Source organism: Sesamum indicum, linkage group LG12 (genome assembly GCF_026168435.1).
Source record: "Sesamum indicum cultivar Baizhima isolate 11 linkage group LG12, ASM2616843v1, whole genome shotgun sequence".
Lineage (NCBI taxonomy): Eukaryota > Viridiplantae > Streptophyta > Magnoliopsida > Lamiales > Pedaliaceae > Sesamum > Sesamum indicum.
In genome coordinates this window covers 13,382,509-13,405,080 of record NC_142668.1, presented here as the reverse complement: position 1 = coordinate 13,405,080, position 22,572 = coordinate 13,382,509, and the positions used below count along the sequence as shown (strand labels likewise).

Below are 22,572 nucleotides of genomic sequence, written 5' to 3'. Positions count from 1 at the left end.
CATGCTTTTGATATTTCATGCAAACCCTAATCATCTGATAATTCATCTTGAATGTTTTACTTCGACGCGAATCAACATTAGACAAAAAGAACAGGAAAAAGTGCAAACCCTCGAGACATATGCAATAAGATGGACAAAAGTAAAAAAGAATCTGCTTTGGATTTCGAGGGCTGAATGTCGTATCAATTAGTATCAAATAAAACAAAATCTTAGTCTTCAAATCTGATTCCCTTCTCTCCGGATACTACAAAACAACACTTGCAAATAGATACAAAACACTCATTTTCAGAGACTAAAAAGCAGAACTTGCATTAATGGCGACGCTTAGATTCAGAAGACCCCCTTCTGAGTTAGTCTTGACTCATTCTTCAGCGACCTCCTTTTCTGAAAATGCGCGTGCTAGTATCTCCTTCTCCAGGTCTCGTCGTAGAAGTTTCTGCAATTTTAAACGACGCCGGGGCGGTGTTTACTGCTCGTATATACCAACAGGCTCCACCAAGATTAAGGTGGTCGGAGTCGGTGGAGGTGGCAACAATGCCGTTAATCGCATGATTGGCAGCGGCTTACAGGTTACGGCGGAAAACCCTCCCACCACTTAACTTCTTTTTTGTTCTTTATGCCTCTGTTTTCCGTTCCTCTTGTTATGGCATTCTGCCCTTCAAGATGTTGTCTTTACAAACTGCGCATAATGGGCATTTTCGTACTCGTAAGTTTATCAATGATTTGTTATAATGCTTATGTTTTAGAGCCACAGTGAAGAATCTACTCCGACAGAATTTGAGATTTAAATGATGCTAATAGGGTACTTATCGCTGTTTATATCGAGACCTTCATTGCAGTCTAATTTACTTTTTGTTTTGTGTGTCCAAATACAATGTAGTTCAGAAAGTTTATAGTTTCTGTACACCCCCCCCCCCCCCCCATGTTTCTAGTCGCTGTACATGAATATGTCAATCCGCTTTTATTTCATGGATTTCGGGCAAACTTTTGTTCTTCTAATCCATTCTGAAGATTTTGTTGTATTTCTGTTATATTTATCTTAATTTGCAATAGTTTTGTCTGGTGTTGATTGACAGGGAATGGATTTCTATGCCATAAACACAGATGCCCAGACACTGTTGCAATCTCTAGCAAAGAACCCTATTCAGATTGGAGAAGTTTTGACTCGTGGACTTGGTCTGCCTCTCTCTTATTTGTGGCACTAATTTCTTTCACTTCTCAAGATTGAAACTTGCAATATTTATAATGGAAAATAAATTATACCATATGTCACTTAATAATGATGTATAGTTCTCATGCGTCAGAACTCGGAAAGCTTGACTATATGGTCTTACTGTTTCAGATTGTTGAATTTGTGCATGATATTACAGTCCCTTCATGATGGTTTTAACATTAAACGCTTGCTGGAATGCAGGTACTGGAGGCAGCCCACTTTTAGGGGAACAGGCTGCAGAGGAGTCAAAGGAAGCCATTGCAAATGCTCTAAAGGGATCAGATATGGTGTTTATAACAGCAGGTATGGGAGGGGGTACGGGGTCTGGTGCTGCCCCTGTTGTTGCTCAAGTAGCAAAGGATGCGGGGTACTTAACTGTTGGTGTTGTTACCTATCCATTCAGCTTTGAAGGGGGTAAAAGATCTGTTCAGGTAGGTGATATTTCTATTTAAAGAACCAGCGAACATTTCATTATTATTTTTCTCAAAAACATTTGGAGTGTGGACTTCCTCCCGAATCAGATAAAGAACTATGTTCTTGTTCAACCAAAACCATGTACTCTGGTTTGGGTACAAATTGTTAGATGAAAATTTATGCAATATTCCTAGGTTCGACAAAGGTTCGTTACAATTATCTCTTACTCCATCCAACTTGTCCTGCTAAGGAAGCTGGAACTTCCGAAAAAGAAAGATGTTATACAAAATTCACAACATCTAAATGCTATATCCAACTAGTCTTCCTGAGGTATCAGTAGATTTTGATGGGGAAATGTGTCAATGAAAACACGTTTCATTACAGTGTGATGGAGTGATGGAACCTGAAAGTCCAAATCTTCACTCATTGTTCTCTTGTTGTTTTGGGGCTAATGTTCGCCCTGTTACATTCATATTCTCATTCTAGTTTCTTGTTCTTATGAAGTGCACTTTGGGAATTTGAAGGACTCATCTTCAATCTGTTGAACTTTAACTATTCAAAGTCTTAATATTCTTCTAATCTGTACCTGATATTGTTTCAGGCCCTTGAAGCAATTGAAAAGCTCCAGAAAAACGTGGACGCACTTATAATTATTCCAAATGATCGTCTCCTAGATATCGCTGATGAACATACTTCCCTTCGAAATGCTTTCCTTCTAGCGGATGATGTGCTCCGTCAGGGTGTTCAAGGGATATCAGATATAATCAATGTGAGTGTGCTGCTACAAATCTTTAGTGCTTCATCAACAATTCCCTTTTGCTTTACGGCAAGCTTTCTCATATTTCCCAGAGGCTAGTTCTTTCGCTCTGGCTTGTATATGCATAACCTAACTAAATGTGAAGTGTGAATCAGTTATCAGTATTAAAGTGGAGATTTGTCCCCATCTCTGAGGTTGAGTGAAACTAAATATTCTCAAAAGTTTATTTAAGTCTCATGTGAGGACCTCCTTCCTCAGTTATGTTTATGTAACTGAAATTCCTTCACATTTTAGACCAGTTGTGTGATTATTGAGCATTCTTATATTTGCAGATACCAGGGTTGGTAAATGTGGATTTTGCAGATGTCAGGGCAGTCATTAAGGATTCCGGTACTGCAATCCTTGGAGTGGGTACTTCCTCTAGCAAGAACCGTGCTGAAGAAGCGGCTGAACAAGCAACTTTGGCTCCTCTAATTGGCTCTTCAATTCAGTCAGCTACTGCAGTTGTATACAATATTACTGGAGGGAAGGATATAACTCTGCAAGAAGTGAATAGGGTGTCTCAGGTATTGCGGTGCCTTTTCTCTTTTCTTCTTTTGTTTGCGGATTTGAAAAATCACACCAGAATTACTTGAATATTTTTCGTTTTAACTGACTTTCTGGATAGAGTTATTTGTTTGTGGATTCACAATCACCACCCTGCATCCGATCTCTCTAGCAGCTTTTTCTTCTTCACACCCCTGAGAGAATACCTTTATTTGCTGCATGAACCATCTTTTACCCGAATGCACAGCTGAACAAAAATTTACTGGTGATTGACAAACAATGCAGGCCCACGGAACACTATGGTTCCCTAATAGTCAAGACATATGAAAGCATCATAGCCAAAAAAATAAAAATTAATGTTGTGAAATATATGTGCAATTATTTGCTGATTATTTTTGTTCTTACTAACATCCCAGGTTGTTACAAGTTTAGCAGATCCTTCTGCCAATATTATATTTGGTGCCGTTGTGGATGAGCAATTCAACGGAGAAATCCATGTTACCCTTATCGCAACTGGTTTTACTCAATCAACTCAGAAGACTTTTCTGACCGACCCAATGGGAGCAAAGCTAGCTGATAAGATTACAGGGAACCTAGACAGCAAGAAGCCTCCAGTCTCACTCAGTTCATCAACATCATCTAGCCTCTTTTTCTAGCCGGTCTTTGTTTTTCCATTCATTCTTTTCTTCATTCATTATTCCCAAGGGGTGAGGGGTCATTTTCATATAGCTATGAAGATCTCTTACATTATCTGTTCATCTGCAACTTCTTTCTCCCTTTCAGCTTGTGTATGTCAACGTGAGATCACAGCCAAAGGTAGGCCTCTTAGGAGCACAGCTATCTTCACCGGGAAAAAGATGTAATATTCCTTGTGCATAAATTTCAACCACCATACCGATGTGTTCTCTTTTCCTCGAAAATAAGAAGGCTGCAAGGGTTTTGTACAAGGTACTGACTTAAAATAAGCTTTCAGTTATGTTGTGCATGGAACCAGAAAATTTTGCCTGTGCTTCCTCCTGCAACCAGGTCAATAGAAATGTCGAGTGAAGTGGGATAGAACAAAGGAAGGAAGAATGGCACTTCATAAACACTCCACTTGTAAATCGATCTGAAATTCTATTCACCGGCAGTGGTAAAAAATTTAAGTCTAATCACATAACTACTGTCATCGCCCAAGATTCTTATAGTGAGGACATTGTACCTTTACTTTAGACTGTCAAATTTTTTATGGTTTATCGAAGATCGCCAAGATTTAAAGTCTAATTACAAACAACAATTCAAACCTGCAATTAAAAATTCTAAATTATTAGGCCCCAACGAACTCAAAGTGTCTGCTCATGTGGAGCGCATATCAGGTCCAATGGACCAATTCTTTGTTAAGGCGTTTCTTCGAGAACTGGAGATAACAAGGGCAAGTTAGAACAAGTTGATTTGGAATATGATATAATTATAAATTATTTGTTTACTATTTGAAAAATTATTAATATTTTTTTAATTTTAACTGTCGTCTTACAATTAACTGAATCTGTTAATCGCTGTTAGATTTTCATTTATTTTATGCAATAAATTAATCAAAATATTCTTCGGTCTAAAAATTATATTTTTATTTATTTTTAAAATTTTATGATTTTTTTTGTGAACTAAGTAAATAACTTTTTAAAAATTTCCATCCACATTATTCGGATTTTTTAATAATTTTCTAGTTTTATATTAAAAAATTATAACAAAAACAAAATTGATAATTCAAAATTATATAATTTCATCACATATAAAAAAAATATTTATAATATTACAAATAATGAGAAAGTATTCATAATTACAAAAAACTTTACCCAAAATTTGTTGTAATTTATTCAAATAACAAAGAAACATCAAATGTCCCGTAGCAGAGGGCGTAATGCAAGAGAAGCCGGGATAACATTTTAATATGCTAATAATTCTTTTTCTCAAGAAATGTGTGCGCCAGTTGTGATTTCGTCGTGCTGGTATTCATTCCCCAATAACTCCAAAACGAGAGAGAGAGAGAACGCAAAAATATCTTTCACTGTCCTGAGAGAAATTAACCAACATGAGTACTATTTGAGTACACAATTTAACTTAGAGCTCTACGATATAGCTTTTCCCTCTGCAGGCCAGAGTAAAATTATAAGAATACAGCTGCCTCAGGTGAAGGTACAAAGGAGAGCATGCTTTCACCAAAATGTTCATACAACAAAGGTAACAAATGCCTAGCATCGGCATCCTCCTTCCACGCCTGATCAAGAGTAGCTGATTGCTTCAGTCCTTGGCCACCAACAATCTCCTTTCTGCCACTTGACCCAGGCACGTTGTTATTTGTTAAAGGCCTTGATGATTGCATATTAGAGTCCGCCCCAACATTTGCTGAATATCCACTGCTAGTTCCTGGCATGTCCGCCGGCAGTGAGTTCGGGGTTATTACTCCGACAGAACTGTCTGTTGCTAGTTTCTTCAATGGAGGCTGGTGCATCATGTTATCCATGCTGGCTTTACGCTTATCTTTGACAAGTCGGAAATAGATGAAAGCATCAGAATCTCATAATTGACAGAAGGTAAAATTCTGACTTCACAAATTGCCAAGTAAGCATGCATCAATGATTAGCCTTCGTGGTGAGATATTTTATGATAAGGTCCCCACTCATACAACTTCAAGTTATGTAGCTTGCAATTTCAAATTCAGAATACCATTCTGAAACATAGTCTCAGTCATTAGAAAATACATACATAAACCCATCCAATTCTGAACATTTGGCCTAGTCGATCTTAGACATCCTGATGAAAATTTTGCTTTCCAAATGCCAGGAATACTGTTGAACAAATAGCACATGAAGGAAATTGACCAGGTAATGCATGTACTTATAAAGCTGCCAAGGGCTGTGCATTACAAGAATGCAGGGATGCCCTCTAGTTCCATCCACAGCCCCCTCCGCTATCCCTCAACACCACCCATGTATAAATATAAAGAAAAAGGTACTGAACATTTTCATGTAAGCAGTGAAACATGACTAAGAGAATCATACTTGAACCCGTCGTCAGGACTTTGCTATTACTCTTCCAGACAGTACGTGCAGGTGGAGACAGTAGAGAAGGTAGCATCTTCAACCGATCATACATGCACAAACCAGCTGCGCGCTAAGAAGAGCATTATTTCATCAGTCAGATTACAATGGAACCAAGACGACAAAACCATGTTTGTACAATAAAAAGGATTGAAGCTATTAGTGACAACTGAGTCTTTTCAAATGAGTCTATTGTGGTGGGATATAATACTGCCTCATTACATAGCAAGTGGACTTCACAGGCTGAAAGCCTCTACATCAAATTCAGCTGGTTGTTGGTCTGAAGCCAGTTTGTAATAAATAAGATGAAATGGGTGTGCAGATGTTAATGAACTTTCTAATGATGGTAATTCTTGATCTAAACGGTGATCAGCTAAAGTAACTACCTTCCCTGATGTTGATGTTATTTTAGATCATGTTTATCCCCTTCTTCACCCTTGGACATTCTACTCATAATTTTAGGATATTATCCCTGGATGAACTATCTTCATGAGTAATAATACAGATTTTTCAGGTCAAGATAACAATGGATGACAGTTGTTTTGCCTTTTGGTTTTGAAACCTCGATCAGAGTGAAATGGATAGATAAAATCGAGCACAGTCCCACAAAGCATATGTTACCATTAACGCCCCATATACAAGCCAGGCTTCGTGCCTCTTCATCTCATTCTTTTGCTTCTCTAGTTGCATTTCTGGCTCCAGAAGCCGCAAATAAGGCTCTAGATTGGGAAGTATCAGCAACCGAACCTGGCCAGTAGCTTGTTTTAGAAGCCATTCTAACCATTGTGTATGATAGATATAAGACAGAGGATATGTACATATGTGCACATGAGTTAACTAACAAGCAGAAGCGCGCACACAAGCAAACACATTGATGCAAACATGCATGCAAATGAAGTCCGGCATACACATACACACACAACTGAGTGTATGTGCAGAGAGAGGGATGAAGGAAGCAGGAAGTACCACATTAGGCCCGAGGGCTGCTAGGCCTTGAATAGCACCATAATGTTGAGGGAGAGCTTTTGATGGGTCCAAGAAAGCATGCAGCAACGTCCTGGTTACACGTGGCTGGAGATTGTGATAAACATGGCCAAATCTGCAAAATTGCATGGTAAAGTGAAATCAAATTTAAGAAACAAATTTATTGTCAGGAGAAAAGCCAAGAAGTCATTTATTTCATTTATTATGTGGTTGCAATTAAGAATGAAGAATTCTCACCTCTTACATATGGAAGCAACCAGATTAGCTGTGAAATTTCTAAGATCCCAGTGGTTGTCGGAGAATTTATTTCCCAATCTTTTAGCAACGAGGCAAGTCATCACCGAAGGCATTAATTGGTGCAGCTAATTAAAATTAGATATGAGTAATTAGAAAAAATGCTATTGAAACATAAAGCTAAAGCACATTTGCTAACAAACTTTCAAATCTACCAAAATCAGGTTGCTCATGCAACCAGTTTTCTGCCTTTGGATGACTTTGCCACAAGCTACTAGTGTGTAAGATCAAATGGTAGCATGACCAATGTGCCAACCAGGTATTCATTACTTATCTCCTCTTTCATTGAAATCTAAACATCTGGGCTTTAATATGCCAGGACAATCATAAATATGAAACCCAATAAGATCCACAAGCCTGATTTACTCAATACAAAGGACAAGGGGCAGAGTTTCAACAAGCACACAACTATTCACACCTAGCACATCATAAGTGAAGACTGTGTTACTCTACAAGATTATCAGTAAACTTGAGAAAGGAGTAAATCATGAGGAAAAAAAAGTTCAACATAGTTTAGAATAAGAAACACATACATATTGAGAAGGAACCAGAGTAAAGAATGAAAGCAAAAAATAACTTACATATGGCTCTATGTGTATATGTGGATTTCGAAGAAGGCTCCAGACAAGACGCATCAAAGCAAAAAGGAGAGAAAAATTATTCAGGTTGCGAGAAACCTGCCATTGTTAAACATTGATGTTCAACCTCCGATATTATTGTATTAGTCTAGATTGAGAATCACTTATATTTACCTCATCAGCAACAAAAAATGTAAAGTAAGGAACTAATGGATGGATCCCCGAGTCAGTTGCCAAGCTGACTAATGCTTCTTTAAACAGAGGAGACTCAGATCTACTCACAGTCAACTCAGTGATCTTCTCAAAGTAAAGCTGCACCACCAGCTCAGGATCTGTTAGACATAATGTGTTCTTTTGCAGGCATAAAGGAAAACACATAAGACGTCAGCAGTACCTGAAGTTCCCGTGAAAGTACATGCTTAATTGGTAATTTAATGTCAACAGGTACTCCATCATCTTTAAACTCAGTCTTTCTGTTATCAGAGGGCATTGATAGTGCTGCCATAGAAGAAATTAATCATTTTATGAAATAAATCTTGAGCTGGCAAACAGAAGGAATATACATGCATTGAAACAAAGACACGTATGGTTCCTCCAGCAGGAAAAGGTGGGACTGAGAACAACTTATTCCTTCATTTTTCAGTGTATGTGTGCATCTGTGCATTTGATCTAGAATCAAGATATAAAGCATGAGCATGCTACTCTGAAGAGCTTCAGGAGGAGGATTTTCTGGAATAGCAGGTTGAACTCCTTCAATAGCTAACCAGTGAGCAACCACTGCTGTGTCCAACGGGGCCTTCGGCAGCGGCGCTTCAATCACCTTAAAATGCATCAAACCAAAAACTGTAGGTACACATGCTATAACTCTTACTAAAATTCCATGAAATAAAACCCAAATTGCGTACCTCCTTGAACTCCACATCCTTATCTTCAACGTAGAACAAGTCCTTGTGCCCTGCAGCTCTTTTGAACCGCAATGGGTCTCCAGAAGCAAATCCATATATTGGCTGAATGATTTGATTCATTATCAAAAACAACAATCACCAAACACACAAACCATATATAACCAGCAACCAAGAAAATACACACTAAAATAGCAAAAGGCTCTAACACATTCCATAAGTCAAAGCAATCACAAACGGAAAAGGGCAACATTAACACATAATTGCATAAGGGGAAAAGAACTGGTAGCATCCATACTAAAAGGCAAATATTACCTCGACGTTTCTTAATCCAAGGGCACTATCAACGTCGTCCGTAGTTAAAGTAGTTCTCCGCGAATGTCGCATGCATTTGATTGCTTCCTGTAACAAAGAATAAACAAATATACGTAATTTCTTCAACACAAGGCAAACTGTATGTTTCAGAGTAACAGCAAACATAGTACATTCGATTAGAAAAATGTAAATAGGAAATAACGACCTGCATGATTTCGCGAACGCGGTACTCCACATCAGCAGCCAGAGCAGGCAACACATCGGGGGATAAATTGGTGATGCCAATGCTCTGCGCTATCACCTCAATTGTTTCTTTCGGTACTATGCTCATCTCCAAATTTCAAAATTTTCCCGAAAAATTGGATTACGAGGTCAATAAGTATGCGATTGAGTACGGAAAATCGCTGATATCATACTCAATTCAATTTTCTCCTCGTTCTAGCGCATGAGAAAGTGTATGCATGAACTCAAATTGGGGGGAAATTACAGTTAGGGTTGGGTTTTTATTTTAGCAGCTTTTACTGTACTTTTATACCGAGAGTAGGGTCTAATTTAGGACGGGCCGAGCCAGACCAGACCAATATAAGTTTTAAATTAAAAAAGAAAAAAAAGGTAAGCCCGTTTATTCATCCTCTTTTTATCCTTTTTAATGTGTAATTGCCACCAATATCCATTTTCAATAAATAAATAAATATATTACAACAAAGCTCCTATGAAATTTAGCACAATTACTTATGTCTCTTATTATTTTTGTAAATAACTAATATTTTTAATTTTAACAGTTGTCCAATTCATTACTCGTCGTCAAGTTTGCATAACCAAAAGCCTTTATGAACTATAAATTATAATTTTACTTATTTTTTTAAAACTATTTATGGATTTTTTTTCTGAATTAAGTAGACAATTTTTTTATAAATTTTCAAATCTTTTACCCACCTCGTCAAATTTCAGGAAACATACTGCAGGGAACTCCCCAGGGTAATCCAAAACAGTTTCAATTTTTATATTTCTGGTGTGATTTCAAGCACATTGACACCAAATTATGTTGATAGAATTGGGTCTGTTGGTGCGAATCACCTCCCTTGATGGGTGTTGAACACTCGAATTACCTTGTGTTTTTTATTGAGGAAAAGGAAAATTTGTGTTGAGTTGATTGCATTTATCATATATGGTCTGTGTTGTTTCCGATTACTTGGGGATATTGTTGTATCAGGGAGATTAAAACTGTATGAAAATTCTACTTGTCTGAGACTTTGTTAATGCGGCTATATATTTGCAACGCTCGACTTCGCTAGTTGTTGAGGAATAACAACGACAATAGAAGCTGATTCCTGGAGATGGTAATTGCAGGTTGCTCTAGAGATTGATTAGAGCAGTGTGTCGCTCGCAAGAAGATTCAAATTAATCAGACCACCTTCATTCACAAGGCAGTCTATGAATAAAACTGTGATGCAATCCATCTTAGAATCTAGACAAGTAATAGGAGAAGCAATCCTCATACCTTAACAGAGACCACCCCGTTCTTGACTGCAACTAATTTAACAATATCCTCGAGTAATTGACAAACAGCACAAACCAAATATGATACTAATACAATCAACTCAGCAAAACATGCTTTTCTGACTCAAAAACTGCAAAAAAAAAACTTCAAAATGGGGTTTATGACAACCGTGCGGAAGTTGCTTTCGGCAATCAAATATATACATACAAGGACTGGGCAAAACAATATGGCAAACAAAGGAAAAACTCAAATCCAAGGAAGACACACCGCCTTCCTGCTTTCCCACTCTTTCTTCTTTACTAAAAGCAGTAAACATCAATTCAAGACAGACAGACATTAAAGGTTCCAATTCCATTCCTTCAAAGATTACAGATATTTGATCAGCATATATACAAGAGCGACCAACACAACGATCCCTATAACTGATAACATCAGGCACAAGCAAGAGCAGCCACCCTTTGTCCGTTTGTTCAGTATTGCAAGCCTCCTCTGCACTCTCTGTTATCATTAGGAGGAGAAGAAACGAAAGAACGTAAGATAAAAATAGCCTTGCAGAGAAAAGCATCAGGTGAAGATTTAGAAACTAAACATCAAGAAAAAGGTTTAGGTGAAGATTTAGAAATTAAACATCAAGATGGGGGGGCAAGCAACAGAGATGTGTCGTAGTACTTGGATTTTGATGACTGTTAATTATTATGCGTTTTGACAGCAACATACTTGCCAATCACATCCCAGAGCATATTATTTGCTATGAAAACAATGAGATCTGAAAAACCAATCTAAACAATCACCATCACGTGAATCTATATTAAAGGTGTCTCTCTGAACAACTCCTCCTTTTGCTTTAATTTAACACTTCTCTGTTTCACATATTAGGAAAGGAATAACCTCAGGTTTGTGGCTCAGACATTAGATATTATGTCAATGTCAAAACTTCTCTATAAAGATGAACATATTATAACATTCCATTTGCATTTTGGGATTTGAGATGTAAGGATTTTAACTTAATATAGCATATCTCTTGCATTTTAGGATTTGAGAGGTAATTACCACAATCCAAGATCCATTCCATATCAGAATCTTTTCAAATCATTGTATGCAAATCCTCCAATCTAACAGTCTACTAGTTTCATTAAAATTCGTCCAAACCATTATTCACCATTGGCATACGGATTTGTATGATTTGAGGGAATATTATAAAAATAACACTCACCTGCAGTCGGGAATCTGTAACATCAACATGTTCATCCAGGTCATCCTGTACATTAAACAAACACGAACCTGGTCATGACAGAAACACAATATGGATGACAAACAACTACATTGCGGGATGTAACAGAAGTAGGCATGTGAAGTATGAAACCAAAAACTAGAAAACTCACAATTAGTCTGGCATGTAGATCAAGCTCTTCATTCACAGCGAGCGCAATATGTTTGGTGCTTATGACTGTCTCCTCCAATTTCTCAAGACCTTCATCTTGTTCTGCAATGAAACTAAAATGGTAAAGATAAACAACATAAAAGCTACACTGTAGGTTACAGAATGAAAATCAAAAGAACGTTCTATTTCAAAGACAAGCAACTAGCCTCTCATGATTTGTCTCTGAAGACCAACAACGCCTTGGTTGTCAAGTCCATTTGCTCTGCTCATGGCATCAACAGGCTTTACTTCTGGTCCGAGTAGGCTGTCTCTATTCGCAAAGTTTGACATGTTCAAAGTAGAAGCCATCTGGTTTACTTTTGACCTCAGGTTTGCAACCATGTCAGCACGACGGTTCATTTCTTTTTCAGTCCTGCATGCATGGAGCAGGTTAAAAAGCATGTCAAGAATAATATACTGTAAAAAAAAGAACCAAGTTTAGGTACTACGTGACATTGAAGAACTATTGGGTCTTAGAAGCAGAAAAACTCTAAATATTTAAGAGTTGCATCATTTTGGAGCACTTAATAAATATATAGACATAATTATATAGAATATGTTAATTTGTGATTCTCTACCAGAAAATTTAAAACGTCGAGCTAAGCCATTAAATCTAACTTCTAGGTTGAGGAAAGCATGAAACATAACTCTAATCGCCTATCACTCTATTTGTTAATATAAACCACAAGTGGCCCCAGAAACCAAGTATATTACAGTGCATTCCTTATTCATACTCGCTCCCTACCACCATCACATCAGGTAATTGTTCATTTATATTTTGAACAGCTAGCCCATTTGCTCTTGGATGTCCTTTGTTTTCCTCCTCACAGAACTTCTCAGTCTTAACCTCTCTTGTCCCTGACCTTTGTTTCTGAATGTCAACCCCAAAATCTTCATGATCACATTCAAGGAGGAAGACTTTAAGAAATCATGAAGTGGCCTAGGGCGATGCTCCAGCTATGAGGTGGCTGGATATTGACTTCAACTCCAGACCACCAGCCACCACTGGTAGATTATGTGATTTAAGCTAGGTTCATAAGTCCTAATTAATAAAGGGTGCAATATTATAGTTCTTTCTTCCTTCACCTTTTTAATTTTATATCAGAATTCCAAATAAGCTTTCAAGGAAGCAAATTCGAACCTAGTTACATCTGAAATCTTAATTGAAGAGTTCAATTATGTAACTTACAAGGATTGCTTCCCAGGAAGTTTAGACAAAAGAGACTGTAAGCTATCCAGTCTGGTTCCCAGTATGGTTATTTTTCTCCGTATGGCAGATGAATGCCTCTGCGCTTCTGGCCCAGTCGCAGGCAATGAACTCCTTTCAGATATCATGCTAGTGATATCATCAGCAAGTTTAACAGCTTCATTGTACTCCCTCACCCATGAGTCTCCAGAAGCCGCCATTCTGCCGAAAACAATTATAGAGCAATTTCAACAACTGAATCATCTATACAATTAATAGCTAGAAAACTAATATAAACTCAGTCCCATAATCTTCAGATAATCAAAGTTTAATTTTAAAAGGAGAACATGCTATGCATGACACATGTATTATCTGATATCCCACCACTAACATGATCATAACAATTAACAATGTCAGAGGGCCTTAAAGTTCATCTGTCTGCATATTGCAAGGTTATTTCAAACTATCAAGAACACACACACAAAAAAAAAAACTAGAGATAGCAAGAGAGGAAGTTGAAATATAAAACAACAATCCGGGAACTGCATAATTAGAAACCATCCATCTACCTGAATCAAAACCTTTTGAATAATTATAATAGTACTCAAAGCAAGAAACATCTTTAGCCATTGGCCATATCATACAAATACTGCGAATAACCCCTTGGTAAATCACACAGCAATAGATCCTTATGATATAAACAATAAGCAGCATAGAAATTCAAAATTACACCAAATACAAAAAAGTCTTAACAAATTAAAAAGAACCAAAGAAAACCACACATCTAGCCCAGTTCTCCGAAATTCAGCGACAAGACGAGGTACTCCTTTGAAGCCATAATCGCACAAGAAAGGCATCTAAATTAAAAGTGACCAAATACTCCACCGCAAAAATTGAAACATACACCGCACCCCCGCCACCGAAAAAAACGACTTCCATATTAGTTCCATCATATATGCGTGCCATCAAGAACCCTATAATTGCAGGAGAAGTGAGGAACATTTGTATTACCTTCTCGAAAATCGGCGATCAGAATTGTGGAATTGTAGGACTCGTCACAAACAGGAACAGAACAGCGTGCCTATCGATAGACTGAATTTGCGGAACGGTTTCCGATGGGGCTCGACAGAACGCGCCACCAGCTACCGGCAAAAAATTTCCGGACTAATGGACGCCTTTACCACGCGACAAATTATTGCTCCGACTTTTTATATTGCTGGACAGCTTATATCCCTAATAAAGTATGGATTTCAACCCATTTTTTTTTTCTTTTCCCTTTTCCTTTTCCCCTTTTATAAGGTCGAAGAGAATTGTGCTTGCTCCGACTTGGTCTTCAAGGGACCAAAGTCACCAAACGCCGCCGTATCGCACAGGGGTGTATCTTTTTCTAAAATTCATAACGTAATTTCAAATTCATCTACTGAAACACAAACTTTAGCTGTATATTGGTATTGGTATAATTATACCATTTTTCTTGAATTTTCGTCTAATTATATGTAAATTTTTGTAAATACATAATAATTAAGACGTTAGTTTCATCTTAATAAATAGACTCCATCAATTAAATTCATCGAATGTGTTGATATTAATATAAAAAAAAATTGAATATACTCCGATGAACTTATTACAAATTAAACAAATCTTTTATGATCAAAGTATCCTTTACGCATCTTTACACACTAATACATTTGTTGAGGTATATCTTCACCTTATAAGGACAGTTTGATTAAAAAGATATTTAACATGCATCAATTTTATAATAAGTCAATTTAGGACAAATATGAATTTTCATTTTATCTTTTTGTTAATATTAACAAATTCGATAAAAATGACATAAATGAACGTCGTGAATACTAAATATAATTTATCAAATCACAAAATATTTATGTATAATTCTACCGATTTTTATAAAAATATAGTGTAATTATCCTATTTATAACAAATATTTTTTAAAATAGAGTTAGATTCATTTTAGTCCCGAACATTACGAATGTGGTATAAGAAGTCCCATTCTACTACTGAGATCTCCAAACAATTTTCGTAACTATCCCATGCAATGAGAAGCTAAAAAATCTGTAAAGTATATAAACAATTTTCATAACAATCAATTCAACAAAGACGATAGATGGTGTTATGTTTCCTTTAACCCATATAATATTGTATGTAACAAAAAGTAATTTGAAAGTTTTATTAAAAATAATGAACAATATATCAAAAAATGACAAAATTACACTTTTAATCTTATAAAATAAGAGAATTTATGCTTTTAGTCATATGTTTTACTAGATTTTTTAAAATGATAATAAAATTGGACCCATTTAGTTATCTGCTTTACAAAATTCTCAAAACAGTTCCGAAATTAATGTTTTGGATGTTTTTGTTTTGGTGTTTTGAAAATAGAGAGAGAAAAGTAGAGATAAGTAAATATGTGTTTTGAGATAGATGGTATGTTTGGATTTGTGTTTTGATATAATATAAAATAATGTAAAATAAGTGGTGTAGGTTTGATGTTGGGATTTTGGAGACAGAAGTTACTGTTTATTGTCAAATCATGTCTTTTAATATATATATTTAGTAATATATATGTGTATGTATATATAGTATTTTGTTTGTTAATGAAATATAATATATATATTTATGTTAAGAAAAAAATAAAAAATAATAAAAAAAAGTAATAAAAAACAAAAACAAACAAGGTTTTGTGTTTTGGCCCATCTCATGGGCCAAAACACAAAACCAAACATTGTGAAAAAGTCTCAATATTTCATCATCTACTTTACATAATATAAGGGGACTAATTGTGTCGGATGATTTAAATTTTGAAATCATTTTTAAAATTTTATAAAGTATGAAATTAAATGTGTCCAGTTTCCCCAATTTCAAGACCATTTTAGAACAAAGGATTACAAGTTTCGAATTTTGTATTCCATGACCAATCAAAATATTCAAAATCTTGTGAAAAATTCATGCCAATGTTTGCAATTTTAGTCTTTCATATCATGAATTTTGGATGGGTCCAATTTTCTTAAAAGGGTAGTATTTATGACTTTGATCTAGAGCCTTAATCACCCAATGTATTTGAGCCTAACTTTATTATTTTTCTAAAAATGACATTTAACCAAGCCAATAAATAGTATGCCACCAGATAAAATTTTCAATCATACTATTATGCTCATAAATTAATTTATTGCATACTAATGAGGTCATGAAAAATTAAGTACATAAGTATATGTGCGAAGACTATCAATGTTATTTAATACATAGGCTTTAAAATTTATACTATTAATTAAGTGGAAGGAACTACGACAGTATTCATTTGTTGACGACATCTATTTTGATTAAGATACTATCCAATATTTTTAAATATTAATACTAATTATTTCGATTATCAATGAAGTGTAACTTAATTGGAAAAATTGAGGCTCTATGACTTAGAGTCGAGGGTTTGAATTCTACTAACGTGTGTGGATATTACTTTATTTCAATAGTATGTATCGTTTTAGTAGTGGTTGTTGATTAGATATAGTTATATAATATTGATGATTATAGTTATTAATAATTTTTAAATTATAAATATTTGATATTGCTGATTATAATTATTTTGATGGAAAGAATAACGGTTGGTCAAATTACATAAAAAAAAAAATCTGATGATTTGATTCATATAAACCGTTATTGTTATTCCTTCTACACTGACATACAGCGATTCTCTAAAGGAGTGAAGAGGTAATGCGCCCGACTGAAAACCTAATTAAGGTAAGAAATGAGGGGGAAAATCAGAATTCCCAAAAATTCAAGCGCGAATTGCGAAAGCCCCATTTCCAGAGAGAAAAGAAAGCCCACACAAAAAAGTAGTGAACCTCAGCACTGCTATCGTCAATTATCAATGGCAGCAGTATAAAACTAGAACCACGCCTCCAATCAGCAAGGCGAAGCCTTGCAAATATTCTGATGCGGAATCATAAAATAGTTTATAATTCGTAAACGATTTGATTATTCACAGAATTAGTGGAGGAGTTTTAAGGTTGGAATCTGCGAAGATGTCAGACCTCGACCGGCAGATAGAGCAGCTGAAAAGATGCGAACCGCTCAAGGAATCCGAAGTCAAGGCTCTCTGCCTAAAGGCCATGGAAATCCTCGTCGAAGAGAGCAATGTTCAGCGCGTCGATGCCCCCGTCACTGTGAGTATCTAAGGAAGCTTGAAATCTACTTTTTTCACTTTTTCTTGGGTTAGTTTGGGTTGAATAGATTCTGCTACACGAGAACTGGATACAGGAAGACTTGAGATGGGATTTTGCTGCCAGCAACTTGAGTCACTGGATGTTCGATTTACAGTGACTTCTCAAAATAATTGGTTGAGATCCACCTAGATTTGAGTTGTAGTGGATGATTTATGAGTTCTGAAAAAATATGTGTTTTTCTATTTCTTCTTTCCCTGACTAAATTCAAATAGTTCAATCCATGAGTGTAGATATTATGGGGCTCGACTTCTCATTTACCGAACTGGATAACTAGAATAAGAAGATATGTGAATTAATAAATTTGAGTATTGAAACTGATCACCCTTCCACTTCTAGCCCCCCTTATCTCATATTTGCTTCAGAAGTGAGCGTAGGGGATAAAAGCTGAAATTAATGGGTAGGCCACTGTTGATTATCAGGTGTTGTTTGGGGGGGGGGGGGTTGTAAGTAAATCTGAAACAGTCAATTATTGAAAATTTAAAGTGTTTCACAATAATTGACAAAGTTATGTCTAAGAAAAGAAGCTTTAGACATAGAAAGGATTGATGAATGCCAGTGGAAATACTTTTCTCGGTTTGAAGATATTATGCTGTGCCTTTTGATGTCATATATTTATTGGCTTGAATATAATGCTCTGATTACTAATATAGTATTTGTCTTTTCTCTACAATTGGATGAAATAGATATGCGGCGACATACATGGGCAATTCTATGACATGAAAGAGCTTTTTAAAGTAGGAGGTGATTGTCCAAAGACAAATTACCTATTTCTTGGAGATTTTGTGGATAGAGGATTTTACTCAGTTGAGACATTCCTGCTTCTACTTGCCCTGAAGGTACCTGCATTTTCAACTTATTTGTCCTGAAAGTTGGCGTACTCGTGCGTCATCTATGATACTCAGTATTCCTGGACATCACAAATTGTTACAAGAGCATATGAGTATCTAGCATTCCATGTTCCAAGAAATTTCAGACACTGGCCTAGTATTGACTAACAGATATTGCATTGATAGGTCAGATATCCTGATAGGATAACTCTCATCAGGGGTAACCATGAGAGTCGGCAGATAACACAGGTTGATCTTTGTTTTATGTGAGGTTTAGCTACTATATTCTGTAAAATACTTATTTGTGTAACTTGTTCCAGGTGTACGGTTTCTACGACGAGTGCCTACGGAAATATGGTTCTGTCAATGTTTGGAGATATTGTACCGATATATTTGATTACATAAGGTTGCGACTTTCTTTTCATCAGCTTTTGTAAGAAAGAAAGCCTGCATTTGGTTTTGTTGAATTTCATATACCGTGTGCAGTAAACAAGTATCACCAATAAAAAGAAAACAAAGGCCAACTTGTTAGTTGCCTCATATTTTGGATACTAGTTTAGATTTTTTATATGGTTAACCTCTGCTTGCATGCCTGGGTTACCACATTACGATTTCCTTGTCTTGGTGTGGCTTGTTTTGTGAAAGACTGCTCTGATAAGTCATGTCCTATTTGCAATCTCTTGCAGCCTATCGGCACTCATCGAGAACAAAATATTTTGTGTTCATGGTGGTTTATCTCCAGCGATTTCTACATTAGACCAGGTCTTACAAATATCCGGAACTTAGAAGTATTTTTCTTTATTTTGCATTGATGATTGGGATTGACATCATCCATCTTTTCAGATTCGGACAATTGACCGGAAGCAAGAAGTGCCTCATGATGGTGCTATGTGTGATCTCCTATGGTCTGATCCAGAAGACATTGTTGATGGTTGGGGTTTGAGCCCACGTGGCGCAGGTTTCTTATTTGGTGGTAGTGTTGTCACTTCATTTAATCACTCGAACAATATTGACTTCATATGTCGTGCCCATCAGTTGGTAATGGAAGGTTATAAATGGATGTTTAATAATCAGATAGTTACAGTCTGGTCTGCACCAAATTACTGTTACAGGTAACAACTGCAATTTGTTTTAGTTGTTTCATTGTTCTACCTTGAATATGTCATGAATTTTAGTCATGCTACAGATGTGGAAATGTAGCAGCAATTCTTGAGCTGAATGAAAACCTTGAAAGTGAATTTCGTGTTTTTGAAGCAGCACCACAGGTATTATGACTTTTTTCTCCCCTTCGGCTCACATTTTGCTCTCTGGAAGATTAGAAATGCCAACCATAAATCTTGGGTTTTGGGTCAAATGCTTGACATTAACCCAGACCGCCAGCTTCAGAATTGTTTGTTGTGCCCGTGCTGCGTTCCCTCATGATTTTGGTGCATAGTGTAGGATCTATATTCTTGTTAGTAGTAGGATTTCATTAAACGCTAGTGATTGTTTCAGTCAACATGATTGCTTTGTCAGTCTGTTCAAGAAAGCCCATATTAGCCTCTTACAATGCGTGATTTGTGTTTATGGTGAAATGTAGGAATCAAGAGGAGCGCCTGCTAAGAAGCCGCCTCCAGATTACTTCTTATAGGAATGAAGAAACAACAGTTTGATGTTGTAAATGCTCTAGTGTGGTGAAAGGAGGATGATTGTGGCTTGAGCTCCATAGATGAACCATAGGAATGATATATGGGGTGTTGTAAAACATGGTGCTTGGGCGCTACCTATCCTATTGCGCGCTTCATCTATATTTCTATTTGTCTGTTGTGATGATAGTGTGTTAATCGGCAGTGAATACTTGTATGCAAACCAAATTATAGTATTGATCATACTTCACGCAGCTGTGCGAAAACTTCCAGTTTGTTACCTTTGATTACCCCAACTACATCCATCTCCCAATAAATTATATAGAAGAAGGAAGAAACACTAGTGGTAATGTGCAATCTTCACCTTACAATCTGTGCTATTGTTGTTGGCACACTTGAGATATCAGCTTAAAAATTTTAATACATCAAAATTATAATACTTTTTATTTAATATGTTTGACGATGAATAAAAGATTGAATAGAAATAAGATGAAACAATGTGACTGAAAGGAAAAAATATAAGGGGAAAAAGAAAATAAATAATAGATGAAGGGAAGAAAAAGAATAGAAAAGGAAACCAAATTGTCATTATCTTTGTAGATGTGTATTTAAATATATCAAAATATTAAATAATAGTATAGGTTATCAAGCGTACCCAAAAATATTACACAATTGCGGAACAGAAAATCGAAATTGCCCAAAAAGATAATTACAATTTTGCTCGATAGAAAAATTGAATTGCCAACATGTTTGTGAAACTCTAGTTAAGAGATTTCAGATTTATTGCTGCTAATATCATATAGAAAAAAGACCAATGAGCCTTATTTCGATTTGTAAAGTTAAGGGCTCATCAGTATAAAGTTATGTATTTGAATTTTATCAGTGTGCAGCATATTATTTTATTTTTATAATAATAGTACGTAGTTGAATAGATATAATTAATAAGATATTGATAATTAGTAAATGATTGTTATAATTATCGAAAAATATTACATATAAATATTTATAATTAATTTATTCAAAGAAAACTAAATCATCACTTTTATTTCAATTAAAAAAATTCATCCAAGTCAAAAAAAAAAAAAAAAAAGGATCATATAGAAAAAAGAGTTTTGAATCTCTTACAGGAAACCAAATAATAATTGCTTATTTTGCTTTGTAATTTAGATTCATTTCATTATTTCAAATTCCCGGCCACTCGCCGCCCAGAGACTGGCTTCGTCAGGCATGCACTTCAGGATGGCGTTAATCTTGATAATCGCGCAAACTGACGAGGACGATGTGAGCGGCGGGTTTCTAGACCTCGTGCATTTCGCCTCAAATGTTCCAGAGTCAACATGCGACTGAGCTACGCGCACTCCTGGTATTCCTCCTTGAATGCCGGCCGGTTCCTGCCTTACGTATGTTTTATTCTGATTTCAGAGTAAATATATGAGTAGCACGCATCTAAGGATTTAGCAGGGGAGGTAGCTCGAGAGGATACTGTTTCACCGATCTCATCTCAAGCTTTCGTAATTTACAGGTTTTTGGTGATTCGTTGTTTGTTTTATTATTAATCTGTTAGTCCGTAAAGGCAGTATAATTAAACATGGGCGAAACTCGCGTTAGAGCCTACAAATCATCAGTCAGTTTTAAGGTATCAATATCACCAATAGTATATAGCGACGAAATCAAGACACTCCCATGTGCAGAAATAGATTTATAGTATTAGAAAACAATGAGCAATTACTAATGGGCACTGGCTCTCCAGATCGCCGCCCAGCGCGGCGAAGGAGGAAATACGCCTATCTTTGGGTGGTCACTGCCGTAGTGGGATCGGGCTTGCTATTCCTGATTCTGGGCCTCACTGTTTTCAAACCCAAGCATCTCGTCACCGCCGTTAACTCCTTCTCCCTCGCCCACTTTGATTCCTCCGTCGATATACTCAAACGCCGCGTCTACCTGAATTTCACCCTCGACGCCCAAGTCACCGTCGAGAACCCTAACTGGGTCGGTCTCAAGTACGCAAACACAACCGCTGTCCTCAGGTACCGAGGCAACGACGCCGGAGAGGCCCCCATCCCCGCGGGAGAGATCGGCGCGCGCGACACCCGCATTCTGAACATCTCGCTTGCGTTAATGGCGGATCGTCTTCTCGACGACTCTGATTTCTATTCCAATGCCATCTCCGGCACGTTGCATTTCCAGAATTTCGTAAGAGTCTCCGGGAAAGTCCGCATAGTTTTCAATATTCACGTCGTCGCCTACAGCACCTGTGATCTGGACATCCATCTTTCCACGGCGACGATCACTAACAAGACATGCCATTACAAGACTAAATTATAGTCTTTTTACACGTATATCAAATGTATGGTGGAAATTTTAATAGAGCAGATCAATTACATGTGAAGGGTATTGTATTTGTTATATAAAAATTAAAAAATATAATTAATTATATAATAAGTATATTATTAATTTATTGTATAATTTATTTGATTTAACTAATTTAATTGGAGGAAGAATTTTGGCATATATGGTGATTCTTTCTTACAAATATTTTGAATTTTAGATTGAAGGTTTTTTGTAAGGAAAATTTTTACATGATTTAAGTTTTGTCGAACTAAACTAATCACATAGTAAATATATTATACTTAATATGCACTTAATCATTTTTTTAAAATTATATATCAATCCATTAAATTTTTCATACAAT

At 36.3% G+C, this 22,572-nt stretch overlaps 5 protein-coding genes and 1 long non-coding RNA gene across 6 annotated transcripts; 4 read left to right on the top strand and 2 right to left on the bottom strand.

Annotated features, from left to right (window-relative positions):
* The first annotated feature begins 40 nt into the window (after window positions 1-40).
* LOC105174919 (cell division protein FtsZ homolog 1, chloroplastic) lies at window positions 41-3,877 on the top strand. Its single transcript, XM_011097174.3, has 6 exons — window positions 41-569; window positions 1,077-1,176; window positions 1,415-1,644; window positions 2,229-2,396; window positions 2,717-2,950; window positions 3,347-3,877. The coding sequence occupies exons 1-6, from the start codon at window positions 315-317 to the stop codon at window positions 3,584-3,586; spliced, it is 1,227 nt and encodes a 408-aa protein (XP_011095476.1). The 5' UTR covers window positions 41-314; the 3' UTR covers window positions 3,587-3,877.
* A 1,077-nt stretch (window positions 3,878-4,954) lies between these two features.
* TAFII59 (TATA BOX ASSOCIATED FACTOR II 59) lies at window positions 4,955-9,599 on the bottom strand. Its single transcript, XM_011097173.3, has 12 exons — window positions 9,286-9,599; window positions 9,081-9,167; window positions 8,769-8,870; window positions 8,566-8,683; window positions 8,258-8,361; window positions 8,038-8,175; window positions 7,867-7,962; window positions 7,229-7,353; window positions 6,974-7,106; window positions 6,629-6,754; window positions 5,969-6,080; window positions 4,955-5,447 (listed from the first exon to the last, which is right to left on the bottom strand). Exons 1-12 carry the CDS (start codon window positions 9,409-9,411, stop codon window positions 5,074-5,076), a joined length of 1,641 nt encoding a protein of 546 aa, XP_011095475.1. The 5' UTR covers window positions 9,412-9,599; the 3' UTR covers window positions 4,955-5,073.
* Window positions 5,360-6,402, top strand: LOC148784875 (uncharacterized). The gene is made up of 2 exons (XR_016063015.1): window positions 5,360-5,500; window positions 5,751-6,402. It is a non-coding gene; the product is annotated as an uncharacterized LOC148784875 (long non-coding RNA).
* A 1,113-nt stretch (window positions 9,600-10,712) lies between the features above and the next one.
* On the bottom strand, window positions 10,713-14,342 carry LOC105174917 (syntaxin-52). Its single transcript, XM_011097172.3, has 6 exons — window positions 14,199-14,342; window positions 13,191-13,409; window positions 12,169-12,374; window positions 11,964-12,064; window positions 11,795-11,839; window positions 10,713-11,079 (listed from the first exon to the last, which is right to left on the bottom strand). The coding sequence occupies exons 2-6, from the start codon at window positions 13,406-13,408 to the stop codon at window positions 10,948-10,950; spliced, it is 702 nt and encodes a 233-aa protein (XP_011095474.1). The 5' UTR covers window position 13,409; window positions 14,199-14,342; the 3' UTR covers window positions 10,713-10,947.
* A 2,564-nt stretch (window positions 14,343-16,906) lies between these two features.
* Window positions 16,907-20,146, top strand: LOC105174916 (serine/threonine-protein phosphatase PP-X isozyme 2). Its single transcript, XM_011097170.3, has 8 exons — window positions 16,907-17,368; window positions 18,112-18,264; window positions 18,442-18,504; window positions 18,576-18,661; window positions 18,942-19,017; window positions 19,099-19,367; window positions 19,442-19,520; window positions 19,835-20,146. The coding sequence occupies exons 1-8, from the start codon at window positions 17,228-17,230 to the stop codon at window positions 19,883-19,885; spliced, it is 918 nt and encodes a 305-aa protein (XP_011095472.1). The 5' UTR covers window positions 16,907-17,227; the 3' UTR covers window positions 19,886-20,146.
* Window positions 20,147-21,072: 926 nt separating this feature from the next.
* LOC105175154 (uncharacterized) lies at window positions 21,073-22,286 on the top strand. Its single transcript, XM_011097501.2, has one exon. The coding sequence runs from the start codon at window positions 21,564-21,566 to the stop codon at window positions 22,203-22,205; it is 642 nt and encodes a 213-aa protein (XP_011095803.2). The 5' UTR covers window positions 21,073-21,563; the 3' UTR covers window positions 22,206-22,286.
* The last annotated feature ends 286 nt before the right edge of the window (window positions 22,287-22,572 follow it).

Coding starts and splice junctions, on each gene's coding strand:
- LOC105174916 (XM_011097170.3), top strand. CDS start 17,228: ATGTCAGACCTCGACCGGCAGATAGAGCAGCTGAAAAGATGCGAACCG. Junction 18,662..18,941: donor GATATATTTGATTACATAAG/GTTGCGACTTTC, acceptor AATCTCTTGCAG/CCTATCGGCACTCATCGAGA. Junction 19,018..19,098: donor CGATTTCTACATTAGACCAG/GTCTTACAAATA, acceptor CCATCTTTTCAG/ATTCGGACAATTGACCGGAA.
- LOC105174919 (XM_011097174.3), top strand. CDS start 315: ATGGCGACGCTTAGATTCAGAAGACCCCCTTCTGAGTTAGTCTTGACT. Junction 570..1,076: donor TGATTGGCAGCGGCTTACAG/GTTACGGCGGAA, acceptor GTTGATTGACAG/GGAATGGATTTCTATGCCAT. Junction 2,397..2,716: donor GGATATCAGATATAATCAAT/GTGAGTGTGCTG, acceptor TTATATTTGCAG/ATACCAGGGTTGGTAAATGT.
- LOC105174917 (XM_011097172.3), bottom strand. CDS start 13,408: ATGGCGGCTTCTGGAGACTCATGGGTGAGGGAGTACAATGAAGCTGTT. Junction 11,840..11,963: donor ATCTACATGCCAGACTAATT/GTGAGTTTTCTA, acceptor TTTAATGTACAG/GATGACCTGGATGAACATGT. Junction 11,080..11,794: donor TTACAGATTCCCGACTGCAG/GTGAGTGTTATT, acceptor TAATGATAACAG/AGAGTGCAGAGGAGGCTTGC.
- TAFII59 (XM_011097173.3), bottom strand. CDS start 9,411: ATGAGCATAGTACCGAAAGAAACAATTGAGGTGATAGCGCAGAGCATT. Junction 9,168..9,285: donor GCGTTCGCGAAATCATGCAG/GTCGTTATTTCC, acceptor TCTTTGTTACAG/GAAGCAATCAAATGCATGCG. Junction 5,448..5,968: donor AGTCCTGACGACGGGTTCAA/GTATGATTCTCT, acceptor GACTTGTCAAAG/ATAAGCGTAAAGCCAGCATG.
- LOC105175154 (XM_011097501.2), top strand. CDS start 21,564: ATGTGCAGAAATAGATTTATAGTATTAGAAAACAATGAGCAATTACTA.